Source organism: Schistocerca americana, chromosome 1 (genome assembly GCF_021461395.2).
Source record: "Schistocerca americana isolate TAMUIC-IGC-003095 chromosome 1, iqSchAmer2.1, whole genome shotgun sequence".
NCBI classification, from domain to species: Eukaryota; Metazoa; Arthropoda; class Insecta; order Orthoptera; family Acrididae; genus Schistocerca; species Schistocerca americana.
This window is the reverse complement of record NC_060119.1, coordinates 641,035,815-641,051,479: the sequence shown is the minus strand read 5'-3', so window position 1 is coordinate 641,051,479 and position 15,665 is coordinate 641,035,815. Positions and strand designations below refer to the sequence as shown.

The following is a 15,665-nucleotide window of genomic DNA, read 5'->3' as shown; positions in this document are numbered from 1 at the left end:
GACTGAATAGGGGATTTAGATCCGCTTACCGATTTTACATATGACCAAAACTTTTTAGGGTTCTTGTTTAGATTGTTTGCCAATGTTTTATGTTCGAATTCGTTGAATGCTTCTCTCATTGCTCTCTTTACGCTCTTTTTCGCTTCGTTCAGCTTTTCCTTATCAGCTATGATTCGACTACTCTTAAACCTATGATGAAGGTTTCTTTGTTTCCGTAGTACCTTTCGTACATGATTGTTATACCACGGTGGATCTTTCCCCTCGCTTTGGACCTTAGTCGGTACGAACTTATCTAAGGCGTACTGGACGATGTTTCTGAATTTTTTCCATTTTTGTTCCACATCCTCTTCCTCAGAAATGAACGTTTGATGGTGGTCACTCAGATATTCTGCGATTTGTGCCCTATCACTCTTGTTAAGCAAATATATTTTCCTTCCTTTCTTGGCATTTCTTATTACACTTGTAGTCATTGATGCAACCACTGACTTATGATCACTGATACCCTCTTCTACATTCACAGTCCAGAAAGTTGATGCTTTTATTTTGTTCATGTTCCACTGTAAATTTGATTTTCTCATTTAGATAACTGAAATGATTTAGATGTCTGTGATGTCTTTGGTATCCCCTTTCACTAACAGTAGTGTGTCATCTGCGTATCTCCTATAAAATTCTATTTCCTTTAGGCAAGGTTCTTGGCTGTCAAATGATTTTTATTCTAAGTGATTTATGTATATGTCAGCTATGGTACCGGATATACATGATCCCATTGCTAGACCATCTGGTTGTTTATAAGTGTTGTCATTAAAGGTAAAGTAGTTCTAATTTAGGGTTAGCTGAAGGAGTTCCATAAATTTGACAATCTCTGTGTATGAAAGATTCTTGTGTTGCATTACTGTTGGAGCTTCTTGTATGGGTATGTTTGAATAAAGGTTGGTGATGTCAAGTGATATAAACTATGCATCTTGGGGGAGCTATCTGGTTCTTAGTTCTTTAGCTAGAAGCATGCTGTTTTTTATGGAATATGTTGTTTCATATGTACAATTTTTCATCAGTATGTTATTCAGTTTTTGTGACAGTTTGTATGCTGGGCTATTTATAGAGATGACCACGGGACGTATCGGGTTTCCATTTTTGTGTATTTTTGGCTGTGCTCTTAGGTGTGGTGCTTTTGGATTCATCCATGTAAGGTAGCCTATTTCTTTTCAGTTTCTGTCAACAGGAAATGTGTGTTCTTTAATTGTTCCTTAATTTTACTTTGAAATTGTTTAGTTGGGTCTTTTTCAATGTGCTGAATATTATTAGCAGCAAAAAATTCATTTGTTTTGTGTATGTATTCTTTTTCTTTCATCACATCAAATGGATTGCTTTTGTCTGACTTTACAACTATGCATTGGTTGTTTTTCAGTTTATTATTTATAGATTTTAAAGTTTTTGTATCATTTATTGTAATTTAGATCTAAACTTATCTTTATTCATTTCTTTCTCAAGAAGCCTGCTTACTTTGTGACCTATTGCTGCTTTTGTATTTGAATTTAATTTTGAAGCATCTGCTGCACTTTTAGTTGCAGCTATAACCTTTTCAGTGTATGGTTGTTGAGGTTAGGTTTTACATTGTATTTTAGTCCTTTTTGGAGTAGATCGTTCTCTCTTTGGTTGAACTTTATGTCTGTGTTGTTCACCACTCTACTGTAAAATGTGTGTGTGCTTTTGTCAGTTATTTCAAGGTTGGATCTCTTATTTTGTTTGGATGTCAACGTCTGTAGTTTCTTGTTATGTGTGTTGCAAATGGTCAAGTACTCCTTGTTGACTATGTCTTGGATGTGCCTGAAAATGGTGTCATAAAGTGTGGGTTCGATATTGCTTGCTGCAGCACTACCTGTGGATCAGAGGTCTGTTTCCAAAACACTGATCTCAAGGGTTGGTTTACTGGTAGCCAGTTTGACCAGACTACCAGCAAGTTCATTCCCCGGGATCCTGACATGAAGATCACTGACCCACAACACTCAAAGGTAGTCTGTAGACTACCTGTAAGAAGATCTTTGTAACTGTTTTGTTTATATAAGATATTTTCGATGTGTAAAGTGTACAACAAGTTGTGTGTGAGGTTCTGCACAAATGGACCATTAGGAAACTGTAAGTATAAATTCTTTTATATTTTGCCACTAACTTCACAAAAAGAATTGATACCCAACTAAAAAGCCGTGTGTTTCTTATGTATTGCAGTAAAAGTCAACGAAATGAAGCACTCACACACACAGACAACATCAAAAGAAATGGCTTAATACACACAAAAAATGCACTTGAAAATGGGAATTATTTCTAGAAACGCGCCGTGCGAAAAGTAAAATAAAGAAAAATTGTGACTGGTAGCAGAAGATTTATTTATTTATAAACAAACCTATTGTTTCTACAGTCACAGGCTTTCAAAAACCATTTATAATGGATCAAATCAGAAGAGGATCAGGTACTTCCCATATGAGAAGTAGGAAACAGCCTGGCTTGTAAGATAGAGTATAGTATCAAAGCTGACCTGGAAGAAACAAGTGCAGCAACAGCAAACACTCGTGGGGTTTGTTGAAGTTTGGCAGTGACATGACCAGCCACGGGTTAACGCAGCTGTAAGCTGTGTAAACAAGGAGCTGAGTAGGTTGCTTTTGACTGAAACAAAGTCTCATTTCTGTGCTGTACCTGTTGCTACAAGAGATGGGTATACACAAATCATGGTCTTTCCTGACTAGGAATAGCTGAGCATCTTGCAGAAAGCGTAAAAGGGGGAGGCGTCAGTACATGCACACAAGAGAAAGTCCCAATGATTACTGGAGCCAGAGAGGCACAATTTTTAGATTGGTCAGGTTATGGACAGACAGTCTTGAAAGAAAGTATATCAGAACAGGATCACAATATATGTAATAGTTTCCAGAAAACTAAAACTAATTTGTTTTGTCAGGTTATGGGGCCGAAAAACAAGACAGATGAGCTTTTCCTACAGCTAGATGTGGAAAGTTCTGAAGTGACACACATTCTGTGGCTCTCTGAACACCACGAAACAACAGGGGTGGAAAAGTTAAATATCAGGTATTATACAGGGTGTTACAAAAAGGTATGGCCAAACTTTCAGGAAACATTCCTCACACACAAAGAAAGAAAATATGTTATGTGGACATGTGTCCGGAAACGCTTACTTTCCATGTTATAGCTCATTTTATTACTTCTCTTCAAATCACATTAATCATGGAATGTAAACAAACAGCATCAGAACGTACCAGTGTGACTTCAAACACTTTGTTACAGGAAATGTTCAAAATGTCCTCCGTTAGCGAGGATACATGCATCCACCCTCCGTCGCATGGAATCCCTGATGCGCTGATGCAGCCGTGGAGAATGGCGTATTGTATCACAGCCATCCACAATACGAGCACGAAGAGTGTCTACATTTGGTACCGGGGTTGTGTAGATAAGAGCCTTCAAATGCCCCCATAAATGAAAGTCATGAGGGTTGAGGTCAGGAGAGCATGGAAGCCATGGAATTGGTCCGCCTCTACCAATCCATCGGTCACTGAATCTGTTGTTGAGAAGCGTACGAACACTTAGACTGAATTGTGCAGGAGCTCCATCGTGCATGAACCACATGTTGTGTCGTACTTGTAAAGGCACATGTTCTAGCAGCACAGGTAGAGTATTCCGTATGAAAACATGATAACGTGCTCCATTGAGCGTAGGTGGAAGAACATGGGGCCCAATCAAGACATCACCAACAATGCCTGCCCAAACGTTCACAGAAAATCTGTGTTGATGATGTAATTGCACAATTGCGTGCGGATTCTCGTCTGTGAAAATTTACAATTTGATCACGTTGGAATAAAGCCTCATCCGTAAAGAGAACATTTGCACTGAAATGAGGATTGACACATTGTTGGATGAACCATTTGCAGAAGTTTACCCATGGAGGTCAATCAGCTGCTGCTAGTGCCTGCACACGCTGTACATGGTACGGAAACAACTGGTTCTCCCGTAGCACTCTCCATACAGTGACGTGGCCAACGTTACCTTGTACAGTAGCAACTTCTCTGACGCTGACATTAGGGTTATCGTCAACTGCACGAAGAATTGCCTTGTCCATTGCAGGTGTCCTCATCGTTCTAGGTCTTCCCCAGTCGCGGGTCATAGGCTGGAATGTTCCGTGCTCCCTAAGACGCCGATCAATTGCTTCGAATGTCTTCCTGTCGGGACACCTTCATTCTGGAAATCTGTCTCGATACAAACGTACCGCGCCATGGCTATTGCCCCGTGCTAATCCATACATCAAATGGACATCTGCCAACTCCGCATTTGTAAACATTGCACTGACTGCAAAACCACGTCCATGATGAACACTAACCTGTTGATGCTACGTACTGATGTGCTTGATGCTAGTACTGTAGAGCAATGAGTCGCATGTCAACACAAGCACCGAAGTCAACATTACCTTCCTGCAACTGGGCCAACTGGTGGTGAATCGAGGAAGTACAGTACATACTGACGAAACTAAAATGAGCTCTAACATGGAAATTAAGCGTTTCCGGACGCATGTCCACATAACATCTTTTCTTTATTTGTGTGTGAGGAATGTTTCCTGAAAGTTTGGCCGTACCTTTTTGTAACACCCTGTAGAACAGTATAATTTTTGTGTAGAGTTAACATAGAAAAAATGATTCCAACATCAGTAAGAGTTGGACACAAAGTCGGAAATATTGGGGAAAAAAAGACAGTTTTTGTGTTGATCAGAACTCAGTGTCACGAGATTGTGAGTTATTGTTCCAGAACACTTCTCTGGTAATTTTAACATGCTACAGAACCCCTCTAGGAAACTTTCACGTACTTATGAAAAATCTAGATGCATTATTGAGCTAGTGCAGATTTCTTAAAATGTACATACAGGATAAATGAACTGGAATCATTTGGGTGTTTCAATCTTATTTCAGTGGCTAATTTTCCAACTAATGGGCATTAAGATAACAGGAACCTGATTGTTAATATATTTACAAACAGCACTCATGCTGAAACAATGTGTACACAATTGTTAATGGACTACACAGTCATGATGCACAATTAATGGAAATAAAAAATATAGCATCTCACAGTGGTAAGGCAGGTTCATGCAGAGCAGTGAGGCTTACTAACAAGAACAGGATACAATGGTTTAAGTGTAATTTAACAGAACTGAAACAGGATGAGGTATATACAGAAAGAAGTGCTAATGCCAAATTCAATTTATTCCATAGTGAATTTGTGTCAATATTTAAAAATAGAAGATGTGGCCAGAAAGTAAGTACCATTTCATCTATCACCATCAACAGCACTTGTGCCACAGTTCTGCCATTTGCCCTCATCTCTCTGATTCGTTGTCTTTCCTCTAACATCATTATAGCCAGATTCTGCTGTTTTTACATTTGTTGGTGGTTGTTCAAAATGTTCAAGGCAATCTCTCAGCCAAACGAGAGTGAAGAACATTCTGAAAAATGGTTTCTGAAAAAAAAGAAGATAATCCAGCTGAAACTCATCAACAACTTGTAGTGGTTTATGGTTAAAATGTAATGACTGATGAGGAAATGGGTGAGATAATTCAATGATGTACGAATCAACTTTCATGATGAAACACAGTGGGCAGCTTTCAATTGTCAATGATTGTCTGGTTGAGAAAATTGATGGAAACAGGTGGCTCATGATACGAATGCTTTGTAAAGAGTTTCCATAAATTTTGAAAACTGTTTTGCATGAAAATGCCAAAAACTGCTTAAGTCTTCATAAATTGTGTTCCCACTGGGTTTCAAAAATGCTTATGGATATCCACAAAATGAAGTGACTTGACAGTGCTTTGACATTTCTTACTCAATACAGTTATGAGGGAGATGAATTCTTAAACAGAATTGGGACTGGTGATGTAACTTGGGTTTATCTTGTTGCCCCAGAATCAAAACAAAAGTCGATGGAATGGAGGCACTCACGATCCCCAAAAAACAAAGATTCAAAACAATGTTTGAGTACAAAAAAATCATGTGCACATTGTGTTCTAGGACAGACTGGGCATTCTGCTTGCTGAGTTCCTTCCCAGAGGTGAAATCATCAATGCGGTACGATACTGTGAAACACTGAGAAAACTTTGGCGTGCCACTCAAAACAAAAGCCATGGAATGCTCAGTCAAGGTATTGTGTTCCTTCATGACAATGCACGTCCCAAATTTGCTGGTGTCATTCAAAAATTTTTCAGTAATTTGGTTGGGAGCAGTTTGATCACCTGCCATACAGCCCCAATCTCTCATCTTCTGACTACCACTCGTTCGTGAACTTGAAGCCTGATTCTGGAAGAAGATGCTATGACAGCAACGATGACACAAAAAATGGTGTTCTGCAGTAGCTGTCTTACCTGACAGCATTTTCATATGAAGAGGGCATAGAAAAGTTGGTTTCTTGCTATAACAAATGTCTGAACAATGGAAGCAATTACATAGAAAAATAGTTTAAGAAATGTTCCTTCCCGTGAAAATATACTTTTGTTTAAAAATGTTTTTATGAGTTTTTTCCAAAACAGTACTTACTTTCTGAACATGCCTCACATATTTTCTAAAAAGTTATCCAGCTACTCCTTAAAAAGCAAGTAATGGGTAACCAAGGGAATTAAAACCTCATGGAAGCAGCAGGAAGTTTATATAAGGGCCAGAATAAGTTGAGATCCAACATTACTTACATACTACAAAAAATACTGAGCAAAAGCTCATATGGTGGTCATGGAATTTCAAACATAATTATAAAAAGTTGCTCTAACTTAATAAGTAACAGCCTTAAAGATATACGTAATGCATCACTGGCACAGAGATTTTTTCCAGACAGGTTAAAGTATGAGCTTGTTACACATATTTATAAGAAAGGTAACAAGAAACACTTAAATAATTATGTTCTAGTTTCCTGGCTGACATATTTTCCATAATATTTGAAAAAGTAGTGTAGTCAAGAATAGTCTCACATTTAAGCAGAAACAATTTTCTTAGAATATCACAGTTTGGATTCCAGGAGGGTTGCTTCACTGACAATGCAATTTATATATTCATATACCATGTGTTTGATTGTGCAGATCATGATACTTAAGATTTATTGTATTGACGGGTCTACACACAATTGGTTTCATGTCAATGGAAGGGTACGATTCCACCCGTCTGCTTCGGTTCATGATGTAATTGTGTTGTGTGACATCATTGAGGCATAACATGTTAGAAATGGATTTTGTGAAAGGGGAGTGTTGGGGTAACTGGTGGTGCACTCTAGTGTGTAGTGTTTGTTTCTAAATTTTTTGTGGGTGATGTTAGTGAGGTATTGGCCTTAGTGCTGCTTGTTACTCAATGTTGTGGGAGTTTGATCTTTTGCTGCCTTGGCAGAATGTTATTTCAAAATCTTTAGTTATTGCCTACCAATTTATTTATGGTTTTGAAACTTATAGTTTATTGTGTTGTTAACCTTTTTTTTGTTATATCTATGAATGTTACAATGAAGTTTACTAGTCATTGGTTGGTTGCTGTTATAGCTGACAATATGGCGTACCCAATTAAAGTTCTCCAGTTATATGGCCACTTGGTGGAATGTGCAGTGTCAGCAGTGCATGGAAATTATGACACTGAGCCAAGTCTCTGCTTCTCAATCCACACACAAGTGTATGCGGCAACATTTTCAGTGGGTTTCCGCAGTGGTTATTTTGGTGTGTGTGGGTGGAAAGGGGGGGGGGAAGTGTCTTTTATTTGGTTTAATCTAGAGGAGGGTCAACCGAAGCATCCGATCCCATTCGTCGGCTTTGACCCGTGACGTAAGGCTGTTGCGGTGTGTGACGTCACGACGACGCGGTATTTAGTTTGTGAGAGTGGCGTGTTTCTAGGTGTTGTTTTGATGCAATCATCGGTGCTCTCTGGTGGTGTGTCAACAGTTTTCGGTTGTCGGCTATGATGGGGAACAGTGCATCGTCTCTACTAAAATTTCTTCAACTATTCGGATTTTTGGATGAAGTCGTGAAGAAATGAGGCTTACTTAAAATTCTGGCATCTTGGACCATGGATGGCTGTATGTGGAGATGTTGTAAGGATAACACGTCAAGGGAAGTGTTCGATCCCAATGTGTGGCTGTGAATGTTGGTATTGGTATCGGGAGATGTTTTTGAGCTATATAGGTCCGGGGAAATGTTAGGTCCTAATGTACGGAATCGGGAGCTGCTGTTGAGCTATATAAGTCAAGGGAAGTGTTCAATCCCAATTTATGAGATTGGGAGCTGCTGTTGAGCTATATAGGTTTAGGGAAGTGTCCGATTCCAGATGATGTGTTTAGCGGTTTTTGGGGAGTTTTGTGATGTCGGTTTTTTTTCGTCGTTTTGCGTGGTTTTGTATGGGGGTGGGTGTCTAAATTTGTTTATATTTATATAATAGAGGGAAACATTCCATGCGGGAAAAATATATTTAAAAACAAAGATGATGTGACTTACCATACGAAAGCACTGGCAGGTCGACAGAAAAACAAACAGACACATACATACACACAAAATTCAAGCTTTCGCAACAAACTGTTGCCTCATCAGGAAAGAGGGAAGGAGAGGGAAAGACGAAAGGAAGTGGGTTTTAAGGGAGAGGGTAAGGAGTCATTCCAATCCCGGGAGTGGAAAGACTTACCTTAGGGGGAAAAAAGGACGGATATACACTCGCATGTGTGGATGGATATGTGTATGTGTGTGTGTGTGTGTGTGTGTGTGTGTGTGTGTGTGCGCGCGAGTGTATACCCATCCTTTTTTCCCCCTAAGGTAAGTCTTTCTGCTCCCGGGATTGGAATGACTCCTTACCCTCTCCCTTAAAACCCACTTCCTTTCGTCTTTCCCTCTCCTTCCCTCTTTCCTGATGAGGCAACAGTTTGTTGCGAAAGCTTGAACTTTGTGTGTATGTATGTGTCTGTTTGTTTTTCTATCGACCTGCCAGCGCTTTTGTTTATATTTAGTTTGTCCCCACCCAAAAAACCCCATTTCCCGCACCTGTCCCGTTAGTGTCATTAGGCTTTTTGTGGAACGTGTGTGTGTTTGTTTTTTGGAAGTATTTTTGTCTTCATAATGTGTACGTAACGACTTTATATGGGCCGTGCGATTCTAGGCGCTATAGTCTGGAACCGGGCGACCGCTACGGTCGCAGGTTCGAATCCTGCCTTGGGCATGGATGTGTGTGATGTCCTTAGGTTAGTTAGGTTTAATTAGTTCTAAGTTCTAGGTGACTGATGACCTCAGAAGTAAAGTCGCATAGTGCTCAGAGCCATTTGAACTATTTGACTTTATATGCACAATATTGGAATCGTGGTTTATGGTCGTTTCCGCCATATTTATGACGTCATGGGTCAAAGCAGACGAGCGGGATTGGACGCTTCGGTATTTCCCTAGAGGATTTCGTGTTCGTTATTTTTCAGTAGGCCTACTGTTTATTTTAGAATGGTGACATTCTTACTGTATATTTAGCCTACCCCTGCCCCAAACCCTCTACTTTCTGCACCATTAGTTTCATTTTATTGCTGATGTTAAAAATTTTGCATGGTTAATACCTTTGTTCATGGGTGCATTTAGTGACTTTATGGTTGCCATTTCAAATAAACTGGGAAGTAGGGGCACCTGCCATCTTGATGACATCACAGGTCAAAGCAGATGGGTGGCATTGGACACTTCCCTACTGCTCTGGTTTGAGTCATACTTAACAAAGAGACTGCAAAATGTTGTGCTGAATAATTCAAACATTTTGTACGTATCCTGTAAATTTACTCATCATTCCACATCATTTAGATAAAGGAATCATCCAAATGATGTATGGAATTTGTAACAAATCTGATGTGACACGAGAATCCAGTTTCACACAAAATAGTTAGCACCCTCAGCCACTATACACATTTTTTAAACAAACAGGCAACTTTCTTGGTCTTTGCCGAATTTTTGTTACCCAAGGCTGAAACAGGCCAAGAAGAATGCTTGATATAAGTCATCGGCTTTGGCCAGTGGCTTAATTTTAATGGCTTCTGTCACATCACCTTTTAGTGTATATATTTATAGTTTTGTTGTTAATTGGTGAAGCCAATGAATGGGATACTAAAAAACCCTGGCTGTGGTGACAGACTGATCTGTAGCTATGCCCAAGGTCTGGGCTAAGTTGGAATGTGACGGTGTGGTTGAGAGTTTGCAAACCCAATGAATGTGATACCATAAAACCTGATTGTGGTGACAGGCTGATCTGTCACAGTCTACATGAAAGAGTTGCCAATAACATCACATACTAGTCACCACATTGTTTACGGCATTTGTCGCATGTTTCCTATGCCCCTAGTCAAAGCGGATGATTTGTCTCCAACATTATTCGGCAGAAGAGCTTGCATAAAAAAATATCAACAGACAAAAATTTACCAGCAAACTTTTAATCTTGGCATCAAATGTAACTTTTTTAATTGTTTACTGCAACATATATTCTCAAGTATTAACTCAAATTCAAGTGTTCTGCCTAATTTATAGTAGTTCCTGGACACATTAGAATATGTAGCTATGCCCTACAGCTACTTTAGGGCTGGTGTGTGTGTGTGTGTGTGTGTGTGTGTGTGTGTGTGTGTGTGTGTGTGTGTGTGTGTGTGTGCGTGCCCCACACTTTACAAAGTGGTTTGGAATTTAGCCCAAGACAGCATGCAATATGGTTAAAAGGAATGTCTCCCCTCCCTGCCAAATACTTCACATGAAATGATTCCACACTAATGATTCCAATCAGCTACATTATTCTGATGATAACTTACACTGAAAGTATTTCAATAAATACTTCAATTGCGATTATTATTACATTCATATTATTGTTCTCTAAAGCCATGTTTCTCTTGAATTGTTTACGACGCTGTTACAATCAATGATGGACACTGGTAGGTGACACATTACACTGCTTTAATCAATTCTCATTGTCCAGAATGAGATTTTCACTCTGCAGCGGAGTGTGCGCCGATATGAAACTTCCTGGCAGATTAAAACTGTGTGCCCGACCGAGACTCGCACTCGGGACCTTTGCCTTTCGCGGGCAAGTGCTCTACCAACTGAGCTACCGAAGCACGACTCACGCCCGGTACTCACAGCTTTACTTCTGCCAGTACCTCGTCTCCTACCTTCCAAACTTTACAGAAGCACTTGCCCGCGAAAGGCAAAGGTCCCGAGTTCGAGTCTCGGTCGGGCACACAGTTTTAATCTGCCAGGAAGTTTCAATTCTCATTGTATCCATGGAACATATTAGAGATAAACAAGGAGCTCTGATGCAAACATGTTTTGATACTACAGAATCTAGATATGGCTTCTGAGTCTTTCTGTCATGATTCAAAACATCAACCACACACTACAGCAAAAGAAAGAGTTAGCAAGAATCCAAAAACATTTGCATTAATAAGGAAACTTCGTCGCATTAAACTAGACAGGCGGTTCATGCTTAGTTTTAGGAATTTACTTCATTATTGCATAAAACATCTTGCATTACTCTGGTTTCACTAGAAACTAACTGCAGGTCAATTTCTTTTTAAACAACACTTAATTTATTTACTTATGCACATAATTTACTGACTACAGATTTCAGTTAATCAGACAATTGTTAAGAGATTTTCTAAGAATTCTTAATTAGATACTGACAGATAAAATAAACGCATACCAGAATTTCTTTACCGAGGTCTCTCTTCACACAGTTCAAAGTCGCGGCTGTAAAATTCTACTGCAGATATTCGCCGCCTGCTGACGCCGCCTCCGATGAATTTGTACCAGAGATATTTGTGTGTTTAATTTCATTATAATGCTTAGAGTTAACAAGAGAGTTTTCGTCTCTTGTCGTGTAGCACAGAAGTGAGCGGTCTTAATAGTACAATTTAGGTTACGGTTTGTTGCAATGCCGTAGTGCTGAAATGGTGCCAAACATCTTCAAAAAAAAGTCTGCACAAAACTATTACTTGCGTCTTAATTTTCTCTCATACGATATAGTCTCAATTTTCTTTGGTACATTTAAATAATTATTCAATAATTATCATCGGGTACTATGCGAATTAGTGCCGGCACAATTTCTCCAGGAGCCACTATAATATTCGTGGAAGTACGTTTGATGTTGGTAAGTGCATTGTCACAAACTACATCCGCATATCAACAAAAACATGTAGTTGTTTACAAAGGAGCTAACAGTTCTAAGAGCATACCGCTGCCCTCTTACTTTTGACACTTCAGTTGTTCCAAAGTGTTACTTGGGCAAAGATATCACTCACCACGTTTACATGTGGTTCCCAAAATCGGATTTAGTAACGGGGACCTTACACGTTCAATAATATTATTAAATTGTCAATATATTGACCGTCTGAGGGCGCGTATTGACATACTGTTAATACTAGAAATATTGATGAACAGCACTGATAGACCTCAAAATATTCTCGGTATTGTCAACACACACTGAACATGTGTGACCAAATATTAACAGTTTGACAATATTCTCCATTCAGATGTTGACAGACCTTCGGGAACCAGCCACACCACGCTAGTGTGCAGGATTTTTTTTTTTTTTTTTCAATTCGCCGATGTGTATATCATAACTCAGGTTCAATTTTTAGCTACATAAAAAAATTTTAATAGGCCTACGCAAGGGTAATTATTGTTTATGGCCCTTCAGGATTGTTTCGGAGAATTCTCTATGACTTTTTTTACTTCATTAATTTGAAAATATAATGCAGATTGTTGTTACACTATACCTTTCAAAACCACTCCCATTTGGAAAAATGCATTGTATATTTACAATGACTACTAAGAGGTTTACGAAATGCATGTCAATTCCATCGAATAACCACAAAGCGTAAAAGAGAAGTTTTATATTAATTGCGTGTACAGTCCTAGCCAGGCAGACACAATTGCTTCACAGATTTCTGTACAATTTTACTAATTGTGCTAGCTGATATTACAGAACTTCGAGCATTAGAATGACCTGTCTGTCGTCAGACACCTCAGAGTTACTCCTCATCTCTTGACGAACGCGACTGCCTCCCTCATTAATATATTGTACTTCTCTATTTTATGTCGCTTCGACACTAGTAACTTGTTGTAGAAAGCAGAACTCATCGGAAAGTTATTTATGAAATCTTTCGGGTCTGTGATTCTGATTTCAGTCAATAAATTAACATGTGACTGTTCGCTCCTTTTTTAAACTATTGTCGGACCCATTTCCTCTTTTGTTTTCTATTGGTTGCAAGCTGTAAATAATGTAATTGCAGCACATGCTTTTCTTTGGGTGCTCGACATCTTAACCTGCCCGCCCCCGGTAGCTGAGTAGTAGCTGGCACGGTAGGTCACCGTGTTCAGTCAGAGATTTGGTTGCCCACTGTAATAAGAAACTGAGATAAGAAACTGAGTGGAAGGCTCAACAAACGAACTTTAACGGATGTCATGTGAAAAAAAAGTGGGCAGCACGACAGAATGTCAATCCGAAGGGCCCAGGTTCTATTCCCGGCTGGGTCAGAGATTTTCTCCACTCAAGGACTGCGTGTTGTGTTGTCCTAATCACCATCATTTCATCCCCATCGACGCGCAAGTCGCCTAAGTGGCCAAAAATCGAAAGACTTGCGCCTGGCGAACGGTGTACACGACGGGAGGCCCTAGTAACATGACATTTACACCTTAACCTAAAATTGCGCTTTCAACTGCCAAGTTTTGTCAACGTTATTCATAGTGTGAGGACGATTCAATACTTTGAAGATTCCAACAAACCAGTATCGTTCAATAAATATTGAACGTGTGTGGGCCCCTTAAACCACTTTCTCAGAACTGGTTCTGGATGGTCATCTAAACAAAGGAGGTGTTCTAACTTCCTTGATGAAAACAATGCAAAATCGTTTCTTGAACCTCCTTGATGTTAAGCACAGTCTAACAAAATAGTCGCGACACTTCGCCTCAATTTGTTTCCTAATGCGCTAGCAGTGCGCCAAGTGGCCACTAAGTTAAACTGTTGAATTCGGCGCTTGTGAAAGCGAAAGCAGATAGTAGTTGTTTGGTTGTTTGCACAATTGTTTTTACAAATAGGAGCGTAGCGTAGCGCAATAAATTGCAGCAACAAGAAGAAGAAGGTACCACTTCTGTCTTATTTTAGGTTTCCTAAGTACCCTGAATGGAATGGACAGTGTCTTGAAAGGAGGATATAAGATGAACATCAACAAAAGCAAAACGAGGATAATGGAATGTAGTCGAATTAAGTCGGGTGATGCTGAGGGAATTAGATTAGCAAATGAGACGCTTAAAGTAGTAAAGGAGTTTTGCTATTTGGGGAGCAAAATAACTGATGATGGTCGAAGTAGAGAGGATATAAAATGTAGACTGGCAATGGCAAGGAAAGTGTTTCTATAGAAGAGAAATTTGTTAACATCGAGTATAGATTTAAGTGTCAGGAAGTCATTTCTGAAAGTATTTGTATGGAGCGTAGCCATGTATGGAAGTGAAACGTGGACGATAAATAGTTCGGACAAGAAGAGAATAGAAGCTTTCGAAATGTGGTACAACAGAAGAATGCTGAAGATTAGATGGGTGGATCACATAACTAATGAGGAAGTATTGAATAGGATTGGGGAGAAGAGAAGTTTGTGGCACAACTTGACCAGAAGAAGGGATCGGTAGGTAGGACATGTTCTTAGTCATCAAGGGATCACCAATTTAGTATTGGAGGGTGGCGTGGAGGGTACAAATCGCAGAGGGAGACCAAGAGATGAATACACTAAGCAGATTCAGAAGGATGTAGGTTGCAGTAGGTACTGGGAGATGAAGAAGCTGGCACAGGATAGAGTAGCATGGAGAGCTGCATCAAACCAGTCTCAGGACTGAAGACCACAACAACAACAACAACAACAAGTACCCTGAGAGGTACCGGTATACACCATCATATTACTAAATTGCATCGTCAAGATTCGCTTGCAAATTATATGTATATTGATGATAAATGTTTTGTTTTAGGAGTAGAAAATGGCTAGTGAATAGCAGACGAGAAGATCTTATGAAAAAACACCCTGTTTACCTTTATAATAATGTTAAGTTTTGTTCATTATACATCGAAGAAAACCAGTTCATGGATGCAGACAATAATAAACTAGTGTGGAATACAGCTAACCACATTGTTTTACATTCCAAATACCCAAATACACCACCTCAACTGACAATGATGAGGAGCTGCCACAAAGGCTGGACAATCCGTCTAAAGCTGTAAAACACTCCTACAGCACAAAAGCAGCCAGTTCAACTCTCTATATATCAGTGCCAGATTCATCTGAATCGTCAATACAGACCTGCTTTGACGATGAAGTGGGAAAATTAAGTGCAGTTACTCGTGTTTAGAAAAAGTGTGTGGATTATCAGAATGTGCAGATTGCTATACTTCATGCAAAACTGTTATGGGACAAGGAAAGTGCCTATCACTTTAAGTACAGATATCAACAGAAACTATCAGAAGGATCAAGTGAAGAAGGACAAACAAATTTTGAAGACTTTTGCATCCCAACATTTAAGAAAAGGTGCTCTTGACTTGTTGTTAAACCAGATTAGCATGCCATCTGCAAGATGGAAAGACCAAACTAAGCTGTTTGCTCTAAAGTTATTATATTACAGC

General features: G+C 39.4%; 1 protein-coding gene across 1 annotated transcript in view; it reads right to left on the bottom strand.

Moving 5' to 3' along the window:
• LOC124584523 (zinc finger protein 585A-like) overlaps nucleotides 1-12,246 on the bottom strand; it is an 85,994-nt gene extending 73,748 nt beyond the window's left edge. Inside the window, exons 1-2 of the mRNA XM_047131370.1 lie at nucleotides 11,700-12,246; nucleotides 5,313-5,505 (exon numbers count right to left, since the gene is read on the bottom strand). Of these exons, the coding sequence (XP_046987326.1) occupies nucleotides 5,313-5,320 (8 nt within the window). The 5' untranslated portion in view covers nucleotides 5,321-5,505; nucleotides 11,700-12,246. The remainder of the gene's footprint in view (nucleotides 1-5,312; nucleotides 5,506-11,699) is intronic.
• Nucleotides 12,247-15,665: the final 3,419 nt, after the last annotated feature.